This window comes from Asterias rubens, chromosome 2, assembly GCF_902459465.1.
Source record: "Asterias rubens chromosome 2, eAstRub1.3, whole genome shotgun sequence".
Lineage (NCBI taxonomy): Eukaryota > Metazoa > Echinodermata > Asteroidea > Forcipulatida > Asteriidae > Asterias > Asterias rubens.
Genome location: NC_047063.1, coordinates 24,249,486 through 24,266,349, shown reverse-complemented (window position 1 = coordinate 24,266,349; position 16,864 = coordinate 24,249,486). Strand labels below are relative to the sequence as shown.

General features: G+C 39.6%; 1 protein-coding gene across 2 annotated transcripts in view; it reads right to left on the bottom strand.

The window, feature by feature from the left end:
• The window catches only part of LOC117306361 (F-box DNA helicase 1-like), a 31,423-nt gene that overhangs the window by 11,303 nt on the left and 3,256 nt on the right, over positions 1–16,864 (bottom strand). For both annotated transcript variants that reach the window (XM_033790968.1, XM_033790976.1), the window contains exons 2-14: positions 14,684–16,603; positions 13,991–14,124; positions 13,090–13,213; positions 12,232–12,419; positions 10,740–10,865; positions 9,876–9,958; positions 8,468–8,546; positions 7,715–7,804; positions 7,200–7,467; positions 4,938–5,016; positions 3,760–3,846; positions 2,401–2,537; positions 1,025–1,124 (exon numbers count right to left, since the gene is read on the bottom strand). In XM_033790968.1, coding sequence (XP_033646859.1) covers positions 1,025–1,124; positions 2,401–2,537; positions 3,760–3,846; positions 4,938–5,016; positions 7,200–7,467; positions 7,715–7,804; positions 8,468–8,546; positions 9,876–9,958; positions 10,740–10,865; positions 12,232–12,419; positions 13,090–13,213; positions 13,991–14,124; positions 14,684–16,549 — 3,361 coding nt within the window. In that variant the 5' untranslated portion in view covers positions 16,550–16,603. The remainder of the gene's footprint in view (positions 1–1,024; positions 1,125–2,400; positions 2,538–3,759; positions 3,847–4,937; positions 5,017–7,199; positions 7,468–7,714; positions 7,805–8,467; positions 8,547–9,875; positions 9,959–10,739; positions 10,866–12,231; positions 12,420–13,089; positions 13,214–13,990; positions 14,125–14,683; positions 16,604–16,864) is intronic.

Sequence of the window (16,864 nt, the reverse complement as noted above, 5' to 3'; positions counted from 1 at the left end):
GGTTTCTCAACATGTTAAACACTAAACACCTATGCAGTGCTTGGTTTCTCAACATGTTAAACACTAAAAACCTATGCAGTGCTTGGTTTCTCAACATGTTAAACACTAAAAACCTATGCAGTGCTTGGTTTCTCAACATGTTAAACACTAAACACCTATGCAGTGATTGGTTTCTCAACATGTTAAACACTAAAAACCTATGCAGTGCTTGGTTTCTCAACATGTTAAACACTAAAAACCTATGCAGTGCTTGGTTTCTCAACATGTTAAACACTAAAAACCTATGCAGTGCTTGGTTTCTCAACATGTTAAACACTAAACACCTATGCAGTGCTTGGTTTCTCAACATGTTAAACACTAAACACCTATGCAGTGCTTGGTTTCTCAACATGTTAAACACTAAACACCTATGCAGTGCTTGGTTTCTCAACATGTTAAACACTAAACACCTATGCAGTGCTTGGTTTCTCAACATGTTAAACACTAAACACCTATGCAGTGCTTGGTTTCTCAACATGTTAAACACTAAAAACCTATGCAGTGCTTGGTTTCTCAACATGTTAAACACTAAAAACCTATGCAGTGCTTGGTTTCTCAACATGTTAAACACTAAAAACCTATGCAGTGCTTGGTTTCTCAACATGTTAAACACTAAAAACCTATGCAGTGCTTGGTTTCTCAACATGTTAAACACTAAAAACCTATGCAGTGCTTGGTTTCTCAACATGTTAAACACTAAAAACCTATGCAGTGCTTGGTTTCTCAACATGTTAAACACTACAAACCTATGCAGTGCTTGATGGTCATTCATTTTATCCATATAAACCACAAGGGAAACTGACTGGGGAAATTTTTAAATGATTTTTGAGGTTGAACAAAGAATTTACAACGACTTCCCGATTAACATGCCGGCGCTCTACCAACTGAGCTATCTAGCCCCATATTGGTGTTCTCCCTACACTCATTTTGTAACAGATATTACAAAAGGTTTACACTCCCTTTAACTGTCACCCTTGTGAATTACCTTGTTCCATTTTGCCGACCAGAATATGTCTGACTTTCGATGAAGACCTTTCCAGTACGCAGTCTGCAATGTAGGCAATCCCAGGACCAAAACGGAATGACTGGAGAAAGAAAAATGTTAGTTAGCTGTGTACAAAGACATTGAACAATGCAATAACTTGGGTCGAATGAGTGAAGCCCAGTTCATACTTCCTGCTAATGCGAATGCGATACGAATGAGGACGTCACATTCGCAACAAATAATTCGCAGCAGTTGAGTCACATAATCGCAACAAATAATTCGCAGCAGTTGAGTTGAGTTCAACTCTTTGCGAATATCGCAACGAAAAACAGGGTTGTGACGACAAATTCATGTCAAGTTTGCATCGCATTCGCATTCGCAGGAAGTATGAACTGGGCTTCTTGAGTGAGTGTGTGAGTGTGTACAAAGTGTGTATACCACAATGTTGCATGAAATCGGTCTTGGAGCACTGGACGCAAGCTGTGATGTTTCTGATCAGCAGAGTGAAGGTTGGATTCTCAAAAAACTCAAAAAACTTCACGATTGCCTTTGTCCTTCAGATGGGACATCAAGCCATAGGCTCTGTGTGTACTAGGATTGGTAGCGAATGTAAAAGAACCCAGAACGCTTATTGAGGAAAAGTAGGGGTTAACCCTAGGTTGCTGGTTCACAAAGCGAGCACCCTCGTCTTCAGGTTTCATCAGGCTTGAGAGCTACATACAGTGATTAGGTTCACTTAAAGGAACACGCCGTCTTGGATCGGTCGAGTTGGTCTTTGAAAAGCGTTTGTAACCGTTTGTTATAAAATGCATATGGTTAGAAAGATGTTTAAAAAGTAGAATACAATGATCCACACACATTTGCCTCGAAATTACGTGGTTTTCCTTTTATTTGCGCACTAACACGGTCGGCCATTTATGGGAGTCAAAAATTTGACTCCCATGAATGGCCGACCGTGTTTGTCGACGAGGTAAAAGGAAAACCACACAGTTTCGAGTGATACTTGTGTGGATCATTATATTCTACTTTTAAAATATCTTTCTAATCATTATGCATTCTTTAACAAACGGTTACAAACGCTTTTCAAAGACTAACTCGACCGATCCACGGCAACGTGTTCCTTTAATGAGGCATCCTTAGTTTTATTACCAAAAATAATAACAATTCTATTTCATCCCTTATGCCAATATAACATAATTTAAAATATATAAATGGCCTGACGCTTCGGCCCTAGCAGGACTCTTTCTCGAACTTCAGGCCATTCACTACTTTTTGCATTTATACCATAGGTCCTTTTGGTTGGTTTGCAGTTTGCAACAGCTTATTTCATTTTTTCAAAAGACAATGAAATTTGAAAACAAATATTGTCCACAAACCTGTGTAAGGTGGAACGTGTGTTGACTGACCACTCTACTCATTGCATTGGTGGCACCACGGAAGCCATAGATCTGTTGATGGTTATCGCCAACAAGGATCTTAGCAGAGCGTTGATTCATAAGGATATCCTGCTGGGCTAGAACATTGTACAAACATTGTACGAACCAAAGAATACAAAAAATATCTTCTTCAAATTTGACATACACCAACTTCTTTTGAGTTGTTGCTCATGACAGGCGGAGTAACGCTTTTCAATTGTGTATTCCTATTTAGGGGTTAACTTTCATGCATTAGACATGTAGGATTTTTGGTGATATCCCCCCAAAAACGACCACCTTTTGAAATGAACTTTCAGATGTCAGTTACATAGGATTAGAACAACCAAAAACTAAAGGTATACTTCGCCATAATGGCTCTCAGCAACATTAAAGCCAGTGGAAACTATTGGTAATTGTCAAATACTAGCCCTACAGTTAGTGTATCTCAACATATGCATAAAATAACAAACCTGTGAAAATTTGAGCTCAATCGGTCATCAAACTTGCGAGATAATAATGAAAGAAAAAAACACCCTTGTCACACAAAGTTGTGTGCTTTAGATGGTTGATTTTGAGACCTCAAGTTCTAAATCTGAGGTCTCGAAATCAAATTTGTGGAAAATTACTTCTTTCTCAAAAACTATGGTACTTCAGAGGGAGCCGTTTCACACAATGTTTTATACCATCAACCTCTACCCTTTACTCATCACCGAGAAAGGTTTTATGCTAATAATTATTTTGTGTAATTACCAATATTGATTGTGTATTCTTGTATTTGGCCAGTGGATGTCAAGTTTCTATGTTTTTAACGTGGACAAATAATTAAACTAATCTAATCTAATCTAATCTTATCTTATCTAGTGTCCACTGCCTTTAACATTTGGCACAAGAAGGTAGAAATAGCAATATTGTCTGACTGTAGTGACACTTGTGTCCTTCACCAAGACACCATTGCTTCGTCCTTCGGATGGGACGTTAAGCCGTTGGTCCCATGTGTTGTGTAATGCATGTAAAAGAACCCAGTGCACAAAAAGAGAAGGGGTTCGCCCGGTGTTACTGGTTGTGGCTGCTTCATGCGCCGTATAGCACCTTGTAAACCCTTATAAGGTGCTAAATAATTGGGTCTCAGAATTCATCACTGCAATAACCTATTTTTCTGAGAGTTTGTAAATACTCAGCGCCTTGAGTACCTTGTTTGATAGATACGTGCGCTATATACAATGATATAAGACTTTGATATTATTATTATTATAGTGAATCTCTCTAATGCTGAAAACTTATACATGAAATGTAGAATTTGAGTTTATTGAAATGACTGACCTGGCGTAAGGTCCTGAGCCTCGTCAATCAGCAGACAGTCGTAGTTGAGATTCCATGGTTTGCTTAGCTGGTATAACTTCAAGTATACTGGACATCAATGGGGGAAAAGAAATAGGAGAATAAGAAATCATAACCTGAACCCAATTTCATAAAGCCTGTAAGCATAAAATCTTGCTGAGCACAGAAAACAACCCATAATTCCAATGAAGTTTACATTGTTGCAACTGGTGCCCGACTCATTTTTTGCTAGCAATGAAATTTGCTAAGCAGTATTTACTGCTTAAAGACATTGGACACTATTGGTAATTGTCAAAGACCAGTCTTCTTACTTGGTGTATCTCAGCAGATGCATAAAATAACAAACCTGTGAAATTTTGAGCTCAATTGGTCGTTGAAGTTGCGAGATAATAATGGAAGAAAAAAAAAGCATGTCACACGAAGTTGTGTGCTTTCATATGCTTGATTTCGAGACCTCATCTAATTCAGAGGTTTTGAAATCAAAAATCAAATCAAGTTTATAAGAAGATACTTTCTGGATGGAAACAAGATCCCGTATGTACTTTGGAGAAAGACCATGAAGAGCTTTGAAAGTCAACAACAGGATTTTAAAATGAATCCTGTACGAAACAGGCAGCCAGTGTAATTGGCGAATTATAGGTGTGTTGTGTTCAAATCGGTGTGTGTTGGTAACAATTCTGGCAGCTGCGTTTTGAACCCTTTGTAGTTTAGCTATTTGTGACTTTGGCAGACCATACAAAAGGCTATTACAACAATCAAGACGACTGGTCACAAATGCATGAATGAGTTTTAAAAGCACTTCCAACATTATTATCCCTGGTCACTGGGCCTTAAATCATTCCTTAAACCATCTCAGCTCCCTGGGGAGTATACAGCCTGTGCGACAATTATCTACGCTACTCGGCTAAACCAAACACAAGAACCATCTCTGCCCTCACAGGTACCCATTTACCCTTGGATGGAGAGAAGCAATTATAGTTAAGGATCTTGCTCAGAGACACAAGTGTCACAACCGGGATTTCTCAATCCAACAGTACAAGACTATAGCTGGAATTGACCCTAGTAATGACAGAAAAACCAATAATGACGGGGGAAAATGGTACAGGATATAAAAAACTGACCTAAAAAGACTTTCTAGTCGAAGGCCCTGATATATTTACCGTCATGTGTGATGACAGCTTCTTTGTTTTTCGGTTTCTTGATTCCACTCCACACTGTTGCTGCAGAAGTTGCAATGTTCTACATGGTTGACAAATCAGAACAATATTGAAGTTAATAGATGGAAACTTGCATCGGGGATAAAGAATATTAATTTTGTTGTATTTATTCATATACAAAGGTCATGGGTTTGAATCTCACCCAAGTTATATTTCTGTGACTTGTTTTCACGGAGCTCAGGAAAGTACTGAGTATACAGTGCTATTAAATTGGTAAAAAATTGATAAATTGAAGTTGGTGGAATGGTTTCCACAAGTCATGCTCTTATTTCAAATTTAATCTTGCATTTGTATTTGTATGTGGGCTCCAATTTAACAAAGGATCACCAGCCCAAGACTTGAGTGTCAAGTCAGTAAACTCATGCCAAACAAAAATCTTGAAATGGTTTTCTTATTTCATATTTAATCTGGCATTTGTAATTGTATGGTGCAGAAGTTGCAATATGCAGAAGTTGCAATGAAGTTAAATTTTACATTGGACTACTGGCCTGGGGCCAGTTGTTTTAGTGTCCGGCCAGTAATTAACTCGTGCCCGAATGAGTCCACAGGTCTTGTTGGTTTTAAATCCAACATCTTAATTTCTATTTTTTTAACCACGACCAAACCCTGAATTTGATTCTCATAAATATCTTTTAAAGGGTTTATGTACTTTTTGGGCGACAAAAAACACAACGTCCACAGATTTACATTAAACTTACCCAGTTTGAAGATAATGATAGTAAAAAGCTTCCCTGAACATATTAGTTGGTGCTGTAATTTTTGAGAAATTAGTAAAATAGTATCATGAAAATAATTTTTGTCTCACTGATCATGAGACGAAAATTATTTTAGCATGTAAAAACGTATTTTCGTGACATTGTTTAATTATTTCCCAAAAACTACAGCACCTCAGCATCTAATATTTTAAGGTACGCTTTCTACTATCATTATCTTCAAATGGTGTTAGTGTAATGTAAATCTGTGGACATTGTGTTTTGTGTTACAAAAAGTACCCAATTTCTGTTGAGTTTAAGGTATTTACTCTATAGAACAAAATAAGATAAAAAATATACATAAAATAACAAACTTACAAAACTTTTGGCTCAATGATAAAAATAATAATTTAAGATTTGTTAATTTTGGTTTTTAACCCATAATTTAAGATTTTATCAGCGCACATCTGCATATAAGGGCACCCAAAGGCGCACACAAACATACACTACTAACAATCAAACAGGAGATGACAGTCAAAACCATGCACAAACATACACTACTAACAATCAAACAGGAGATGACAGTCAAAACCATGCACAAACATACACTACTAACAATCAAACAGGAGATGACAGTCAAAACCATGCACAAACATACACTACTAACAATCAAACAGGAGATGACAGTCAAAACCATGCACAAACATACACTACTAACAATCAAACAGGAGATGACAGTCAAAACCATGCACAAACATACACTACTAACAATCAAACAGGAGATGACAGTCAAAACCATGCACAAACATACACTACTAACAATCAAACAGGAGATGACAGTCAAAACCATGCACAAACATACACTACTAACAATCAAACAGGAGATGACAGTCAAAACCATGCACAAACATACACTACTAACAATCAAACAGGAGATGACAGTCAAAACCATGCACAAACATACACTACTAACAATCAAACAGGAGATGACAGTCAAAACCATGCACAAACATACACTACTAACAATCAAACAGGAGATGACAGTCAAAACCATGCACAAACATACACTACTAACAATCAAACAGGAGATGACAGTCAAAACCATGCACAAACATACACTACTAACAATCAAACAGGAGATGACAGTCAAAACCATGCACAAACATACACTACTAACAATCAAACAGGAGATGACAGTCAAAACCATGCACAAACATACACTACTAACAATCAAACAGGAGATGACAGTCAAAACCATGCACAAACATACACTACTAACAATCAAACAGGAGATGACAGTCAAAACCATGCACAAACATACACTACTAACAATCAAACAGGAGATGACAGTCAAAACCATGCACAATTTTCAGAATGTAAACACAACTGTCTTTAATTTAATTAAGGACATAATTTTAACAAATAAATAAATAGAAAAGTGAATTGGTACAATTCTAAAAGGCCAAATAATAAGTAACTGTTTTGAGACTTTCAACTTAAAATTAAAACCCACCATTCTGATACTGTGACTGATTTCATTCGTCAAGGCCACAATCCCCTGGGCCGTGTGTTCATACGTCATGTACTCCTCCGGCACGTGACTACTGGTAAGCGAATTGTCTGCACTGGCACAATAATTATTCAGCGTCTTACACACCATCTTGGAGTAACGCATCCAGTGCATCCCCCCGTGTTGCTGCCTGTTGGTGCTGTTACCCCTCGACGAGATCAGTTTGTTAATCAAGAACGGCTTGAAAGCAGGTATGATCTTGTCTTTGAACCTGTTAATGAAATTGAAAAGCAATCAAGCCTTTTAAGTCTTATATAGTATAGGTACTATTAAAGAGAAGGTATAAAACAAAATTAAAAAGATAAAACTCAGACTGCCCGACCATTACCGGATCGACAGAGACGGGAAAAAGGTGGAACCCGAAAGAAAATGTGGAATGGAAAAAAAAAAAGATTTCCGAGTGATTGCTGAAGTCTCACATGCCTGAGTACAAGAATGGTACCAAGATGTTTACTTACCGCCATCCTATTGCCTTGTATGCTAGGGAATGCATCGTACTACTTGTGACGTTTCTTGAAAATACCTCCTCTGCATGTTTCTGAACAGACCTGTGACAGGATCAAGAATCCAAACTCAAATTTTCAAAGTTTTCTTGGAGATGCAAGCATACATGCCTAGGTTCCTTTTTCTATTTTTCTACACTTTGTGTAAGGGAGGTGATGAGATGGGGTACGTTTGTGGATTGTGAAATCCAACATTCTTCAGCTTCTAACTTTTTGCATCTTGACTCTCAATTTTGTAGAGGCATGATGCATAATAATAACAATAATTAATAATAACAATAATAAAGACTTGTAATGCGTACATATCCACCCTGCTGGGTGTGCATTTCAACGCGTCGTTGCAAAAACCTTGAATCCCGCACAAAAAGTCTCCTGGTAATAACGTTGAATCTCAATGCATACTTGCATGTGATGTACAACCGGGCAACTTTAAGGAAGACACATTGTTTGACGATTTTAAACCTCAGAGCAACTACAAATATAAAAATTAATAGTAAACTTGCGGGTACAACTATGGGTAAAATCTCTTTTGAAGGAGTGGTGGCTCTGAAAAGAGCCGGTTTGGTCTCGACGTTTCGAACAGTATACTCTGCTCGTCTTCAGGAGAATTGATTTTAAACCTGTAATAACCATTTTTAAATAGAGACCAAACACTTTTGCACCGACAACTCGATTTCAAAATCATGAATTTCAAAACGTATTTCTTACTTGTTGAAAGCTACATAAAGAAAGGACATGTTGGGTCGCTGTTTGGCGTACTCCACTAGCATTGTTGTCTTCCCGGTACCTGCATATTATTGGCAACAAGAAGAAAATCGTCTTAAGAGATGTAAGAAGTGCATAAAAAACTTTATTTTAGTTTTTACCCTAAACCGAAGTGTGGTCGGTTTGGCAAATCTTTAATCTTCAATGGTGAAATCCTTATTCAGCTATATATAGCTATACTACGATGGTGCACAAGTGACGTCACAGGCAAAGTGCATAACAGATATGGTGAAGTTAAGGCGTCGTCAAGACAAAAAGACTGATAACAAAAGACGATAACTTAGGGTGCGTAAAAACTGAAGGAGAGAGTGCAATATAAGATCAATAAATTATTATTAATTATTATTATTGCTATGTCTTCAAAGAAATGGTGCTGGTTGGACGACGGATGGGAACTGTATGTTTACTAGTCCACGATGAATCTTGTAGAACATGGTTAGTTGGGAGACAAGTCGTCTGCTCCCAGCCCAGAGTATTAATCAAGCTAGTCACAGTTGTTGTTCTCCGAAAGTCGCTGAAGATAAACCGTGCAGCAGTCCGCTGGACTTGTGGACTGGAAAAGTGGTACCTTCCCTCGCCTTCTACCTCTCGGGCCCTGGTTCACATTCTACAGGGCATAATCTGGAATGGGTTTGCCTTGTCTAACCATAACCCCTGGAAGTGTGACTTTAAAATTTCCAAATGTATATTAGATATTTTAATTAGCCCTGTGGTTGATCCATTCTGTGTTAAAGACTATGTAGAGCGCGCTGTCAAAAGACGCATCTGTCATAGAGCAACTACCCACTCTCTTTTTCAAACTGTATGCAATTTAGGGTGACCCCAAACAAGAAAGTTTGCATGCACGCAAAACAGTCACTTTTGGTCAGCCAATCAGAGTTGACTTTCAGAGTTTCCCTACCAGGTGTGGTGTGCTGCCCATTGTATGGTACCTAGACTGGTTACATTAATTTGAATGGGAGAAAATCACAATTGGCTGCCACCGTAATAAATAACACTTGATAGAGCGCCAGTATCCGCCTCAGGAAGGCGCTCATGGCGCTTAAGGAGAGAAAGACAAATTAGGACTGAGGATTGTGTCAGTATGCTTGTTTGAACAGGTGAGATTTTAAATTTGTCTTGAATGTTGTGATGGATGGAGATGATTTGACAGTCAGTGGGAGTTGGTTCCACACCCGGGCTGATGCTACAGAAAAGGACCTATTGCCCCAAAGAGTGGAAGTTCTGGGCTGATGAAGCATCATGAGCTACATGGAGAGGCCTTTTCATGGTAGTATACATGACAAAATGTCTGTGGGAGTTGGAGGAGGGAGGGATAAAACATAAAAAGTGTCTGACTGTCAATATTTACCTGCAAAGGCTTGAATCTTGACGACCTCCCCTCTCTTGACGTCATGATTTAGGATGCGACACTGCTCATGAGTAAAAGGGACCCTGAAAGAAAAAAATTGTGATTTTTGTGGCAAAAAAAAAAAGACGACTCAAACATAAAAAAGATTCCTGAATCTTTTAACAGGGATAGGAATTCTAAAAGGAACCCAGGAGTTGCTTATGTCAGAGCCTGCTTGCAACATTAGGCAGGTGAATAAAGTGTTGATTTCTTACTGCAAAAAACGGAGGAAACATCAAAACTGGGTACCCAAATACAAAACTGGATGTCCATACTCAAAACTGGATGTCCATACTCAAAACAGGGTGTCTATATGAAAAACTGGGTGCCTAAGTCAGAAACTAGGTGTCCGTCTTCAAAACTGGAGGTCATAATCAAAACAGAGTTTCCAAATTAAAAGTGGGTTTCAAAAAACAAAACTGGGTGTCAAAAAAAATAACAAATTGACCGTATTGGATAACCCCTTTGTTGCAGTGAAAGTCACCATCTTGTAGGGCAAACCGTATGCGCGTCTAAGCGAGTACATCAACGAGTTTGATTTCAACAGCACATGCATGCACACACGCACGCACACAGACAACATGTTGTAGGGCAGATATTTGAGTAGTGACATCAAACTCAATATGGTCTACATCAAACTTGATGTCCATATTAAAAACAGGGTGTCTATATTAAAAAACTGGGTGTCCATTTTCAAAACAAGGTGTCCATTTTCAAAACAAGGTGTCCATTTTCAAAAATGGTTGCCCATATTAAAAAATTTGGTCCATATTCAAAACTGGGCAGAGCCATGAAAATGGGCCCTGGTGTAGATTACACATGTACCTTTGACTCTTCACAGAACTTGGTCTAACTTTCCCTTCATCCCTTGCTGAGCCGTCTGGTGTGAGATAAATTGGTAACTGACTGTTCTCAAACAGGTACAGTGTGTAATAGACTCGATAATGCCACCTGCAGATCAGAAAAGAAATAGGATTCTGAGATTTAAGTTTTCAACATTGTTACCTTGTTAAAGCCATTAGACACTTTCGGTAAACAGTATCACAACTTCTATATAAAATAACAAACCTGTGAAAATTTAGTCAATCGGTCATTGGAGTCGTGAGAAAATAACGGGAAAACCTACCCTTGTTTCCGCACGTTTCGCCGTGTCATGACATGTGTTTATTTATTGTTTTAATGTTTTGTCAACAATATTCCAAGAGAAGTCTTTCACTTCAGGCTAGTCCTAAGTTAAACAAGATAAAACTCAAGATAAAACTAGTCTTAACTTTTTGTGAAATTCACTCCAGGACCATTTTGGGAACTCCCCTCTGCCACATGTGATTGGCTAAAGCTGTAAGCGGATGCTTGTAAGCGCATGGAGGAAGGAAGAGAAGGAGGTCGAACGACCCGCAAAACCGCAGAGTAACAAAAGAATACCCTGACAATTCCCCTGTCTGACCAGTGGAAAAAGATAGGAGACCTCCAGCTGGACGGCCGATTAACGAGCAGGATTAGATCTCTTTGTACAGAACGTGCAGTACCGCCGCTCTGCACCGTTGCCTTCGTGTAAAGTTGAATCATTGGAGACAACAATTGTGAGTATACACGTTTTCATTTACCGTTTGTGGTGTTTCACTGAAACATAATGGCATATTTTTTCATTTTTTGTGACTTTCATGTCACTAGCGGTGGTTCAAAATTTGGGTATTAGCACACGAGGGTGGTTGGTATTCAATGGTGTTTTTCGATTTGGTGAGCACAAGTGTACACAAATTTTATCAGGTCTCAAGAAAGTTGTTTTTCTGTATTATATCCATACGACATACGACACCGTGGTTGAGTGAAGAACCAAGTGCGCACGTGCAAACTCACATACGCCAGGTCGCCCATTGTCTGTATAAGGTATGTCGGTGATTACGAGGTGATTACGACCGCGGTACCGCAGGTTCGACTTTTGAAGTCCCTTCGTTCGAGCTCCTTCTCTTCCTTCCTCCATGGTAAGCGCGAAGATTGAGAGCGAAACATACCAATAAACATTTATCATTGTTTATTTGTATGTTTGTTTGTTTTGTTCTTGTTCTATTTTTGTTTTTATTTTTTGGGGGGAGGGGATGGGAGGGGGGGGGGGTGTTATAAACAAGTTTTCAGAAAAAAACTGAGCAAATCACACCCCTGCACATATTCACATAGAGTAAGGTCTATAGATACTAAAATCTTAAGACTAGTCCCAAGTTAGGACGAGTAGCTTGCCTAACTCGAGATAAGACTAGTCTTAACTCTTTGTGAAATCCACCCCAGGGCTGGTATATCATTGGCTTACAATAAAACTCACCCGATGTTATGGCGGAACAGTCTCTGGTATATCCACAGATGAGATGCGATACAGTACAGACATTCCAGTAGTTCCATGGTGGTGCACGTAGCCGTTGGGTGCAGGAGACATCTCAGAATGAAAAACACGTCATGTACTGTCTCAGAGAGGATGACCAGAAGCGCTACGATTGACCAGGGATTGGGTGTCTAGATACAAAAACAGAAAGAGTCAATGTTGAAAATGAAGACAGACCAAATTGTCAATCCTACTCCACGGCGTGTCGTGTCTGGGAAAATAAGGGTAACTTATTCAAGCTCTGTTGTTTCTGTTCAGCCACTCCCTTCACCACTTCTTGTCGGATTTTGGAAAAAAATTATATCCCACACCCAGTATTATTTTTCGGAACTTTTTTGAGCTTCTGGAGTAATTGTTTTTCCATTGAAAATATCATGCCACAATGATACCCTAACTTGACTATAGAGAAAGATGACAGATTTTTGCATAATTGGTTTTATGATTTATTGATGTGTGAGAAAATCAAGTAGGCACTCACTGTAGCTGGACAATGGCTACACAACAAGGTACTCAAGGCGCTGAGATATACAGAAAGATAGGTTAATGCAGAGATGAATTTTAATACCAAATTAGTTAGCAATTTATAAGGGTTTACAAGGTGCTACGGCGCATACAGCAGTCACAGCCAGGAACACCGGGGCGAACCCTTTTCTTTTCGTTAAGTGCACTGGGTTCTTTTACATGCGTTACAAAACACATGGGACGAACGGCTTTACGTCCGATCCGAAGGACGAATCAATGGTTAAAAGTGTTTTGCTTAAAGGACACAAGTGTCACGGCTTGGATTACACTTGAACTTACATCATTTTGTAGAAGCTCTGGGGCTCTGTCTTTTATGATGTCCTTGGCAAGACCATATTTTGGATGTTTCTGAAGATCTCGGTCCATGGAGGTGCCAAAGCGAGCCTGGAAATTAGGCATATTCCTGGAACAATTGAAAAGACACAAGGATTGGGATCCATAATCAGGGTGAGGCACCTCAGTCTATCATAGAATTTGTTTTTTTCTGATTTGTCCTATCAGAAAAGATTTAAGTGTAAATTTGCACCGCCTGTTTTTCAGCAAAAGTTTTTTTCACTGTACATTTTATTTTCTTCCTTTTATTTTTTGGTTGAAAACAAAAAAAATTACAGCAGTTTTAGATTTACATTCCGGCACTCTACTGAACTATCAAGCCCTAATATTGGCAGTCTTTCCATTTTGTAAATATCTTTGTTCCAGGTGCTAGTCTGAAGCCATTCAACCAGTGACTGTTGTGTAGCAAGGGATCACACCCAAATTTACGATACGCCGGCAGCACGATACGCTTTGTCCCTTGGTTGGACAAAACAACATAAACCCCCCATCACAGCGTGCAAAAATTGTATAATGTACAGCATACAGAGTGCTTCAGTTTCTACCCCAAAATAATCAAATGCTACTCAAAGTTATGGCACGAGCCAACTTTATGTTTATGTTTTCAAGGCAACACCATTGTTTTCAATAATTACAATTGGGAAAATAGAATTAGCTGTCACTTAGTTTTCAAGAAGTTTTCGAGAAAGACTCTGCTAGGGTCGAATTGTCAGCAGGGCAATAACTATTTTTTGGAGTTATCATTGGGACATGACAAAATGTAGCAATCAATTTACACAAAACAAAATTCAGTCTAGACATTTTACTTGGTAAACTGCCAGACTGAATCATTCCCTTGACAACTGACCTGACAAGATCTAGCATGCACTGAGATTCTGCTCCCGACGCTTGTTCTTGCTTGGTCAGAAGATTCACTAGGTCACTCCGGTCAATCTTAACCTTCAGGCGTACTCGATGATAATGCTTCTTCCATGGTAAGAACTGTGGACAAACTCAAATAGTATTAATAGCAATTATGACCATTGAGCATAAATTTGTTCGACCTTTAAAAACACCTCACACTGGTAGGGCTGATGCATTGCTTTTCAATGGGCAAGGGCAGAGGCGTTTTCTCCTTGGTGTTACAAGGAAATTGTAAGATTATATTGGAACATTTGAAAGGGAACCAGGCAATGACAAGGGGCAACAGAGGCATTAAGGCAATAATGCCTCTGAAGTTTCAGGCCATGCAGCACCTGTGTGCAAAGTTGCAAACCATCATACAAATCTTTAAGAAAGTTGTCAACCCTTTGTTGGAGGTCTCCCTATTTTCTTCTTGTTTTGGGTGCCAGTAGCCTAACATAAACTTTAACTGCCGTATAGACAGGGATCACACTGGCTTCTTACTGGTACTCCAACAAAAACATTGCAAAAATGGGGGAGACCACCAACATAAAATTAGAAAGGTTGTCGGTTCAAATCCAGCTCTAGGCGAATCTAACTTTGCACAACCCCCCAAAATGAATAACCATACAAACTTGTCTTCATTTTGATCACTTACCTCTTCCTTTGAAATGATCTCATTCCAGAGTTTACAGATGCAGCTGAGGTGTCGACACAAATCCATCAACGGCACAAAGCAAAAGATCCTCTGTAAGACCTCAATGGGAAGACAAGCAAACCCCGAAGCCAACGTCTCATCATCACTAAATCCCTCTCCCAAGAGGCCAAAGGTGTTCCGTGGATTGTACTCCGTCTGAGAGGACGGTAAGGAGGAGATAGACTCGCTGTTGGCAGAGAGCATCTCGGGATCAACGCTGTCAAAGAAGCTGTCCTTCTCAAAAGCATCTAAGCCGCTATCATCTTGGGAACTGAGCCCCTGGCTAAGATCGGGTGCCACCACATCCGCATCAAAATTTAAACTATCGAACGTGGTGTCGTTATTAAAATTGTTGATGTCACTCTCAAGAGTGTTTTTTCCAGACTTAAGATTTGTTGAAGAGCTGAGTTGTATAGAAACTGGTTTGGGCAAAATTCCGCCGAAATTTAAACCATCAAATGAGGTGTCGTTATGAAAATCTTCTATGTCGCTATCGACTGTGCTTTTCTCAGACTTGGATGGACTCGGGCTTTGTTTTGGTTTGGAATACAGGAACGTCTTTGTTGGGGTTCTTTCTTGAGAACTGGGCAATAATGGTTGGTTGGGACTATTTGAGGGCTGTCTTGACCAGCTCTTAGGAGATTCTCGAGCACCATTAGCAGCCTGTCTTGGACTAAGCGTTGGACTCCTCATGTTTTCAGCAGCAGGGTTACTGAAATGATTGTGATTAAGATACAGTTTGGTTGGTGTTCTAGGAGGCAAAGATTGACTGCTCCTTTGAGGTGGTGATCCACCAGTCGGTAGACTTTTCCCGAAGGTCGAGCTGGACAATCTTTGGGGTGATACAGGGCCCATCGTCATGAACTGAGAATTAAAATTTTTCCTTGGGATCGGAGAGTTTCCTGACACTCCTTGGGACATCGGGGACTTTGACATTCCTGGAGAAGAACCTGCCTGGGCAATATTTTGTTTGACAGAGAGCTCAGTCTTGGGTGGCGAAGCAGGGAAGTACTGATGAATTCTAGATTGGTTTTTCATCTGCTCCGGACTGAGCCTTATTTTACTAGGACTGCACAGCCGTTTGATGGCAGAGGGCCGAGACGCAGCCGTTTGGTGATGAGAGGAGGTCCTTGGTACAGCAGGTCTTGGATAAAGCCCTCTGTTGACATCTTTGCTTGATGTCTTTACAGCTGCTGGATTCGTTAATGCCATAGAACCTTGCGCGGTCTGTGCATGCTCGGCGCAGTCCGTTGAATTCATACGCAGATGTTTACGCTTCACACCGGCTGCATTTGTTGACAGTTGTGGCACTTGGGATTGGGAAGAAATGGGTGTGTACTTTTCTTGTGGATGGGTCGACATTGATAGGGGTTCCAGCTTCATCTCACCATATTTTCCGACGTGTCCCGACTGAAGCTGATTGGTAACACGCAATATTTCCGAAGGCCACAAAATACTTTTGTTGTCTTCTTCCTCTGTTCCTTGGGAGCACTCGAACATGTGTGGATTTGAAATACACTCTTGCTTTTTATTCTCAGTCTGAAACCCAGACTCAATAAGCTTTTCTTCTTGGTGATGCCCACTGGAACCTTGTGAGGATTGACAAGAACTTACAGGCAAAGGTTCGGCAGAAACCTGAACTTCAGAACCACCGCATCTTTCAAGTTTATGCTCGTCGATCCCATCGTCTGAAAGAACCGACGAGGTATCTTGAGAACTAGGTGCAGATCCAGGACAACACTGGGTTCTCTTACTCATGGCACCATCATCTCTGTTGCCCTTGTTGGACGAGTTGGAGTATTCCATTTCAGTTGATGGGGGTTTCATTCCAATGATTCATAATGGTGTTGAATTTCTTCAGGCTGACATGAAAATCATCACCTGAAAAGAGATTTGAAACCTTCGTAAAATAGAACTAGAACTAATGCAAACTTATACTGCTAGTTAACTTTGAAAACAAAATTTCGAACAAGAAATACTATACTACTAGTAGCTAACAATAACATCCTACCAAGACTTTGAATTCTTTTTCGTACGGCGCCCACTTTTTCATTCGCATATGAAAAAATAGAGTATCTAATTTACCTTAATGAGATATCCCTTTGTGTAAAAGTGAGTGAAAAAGTGGTGGCGCCATACGGC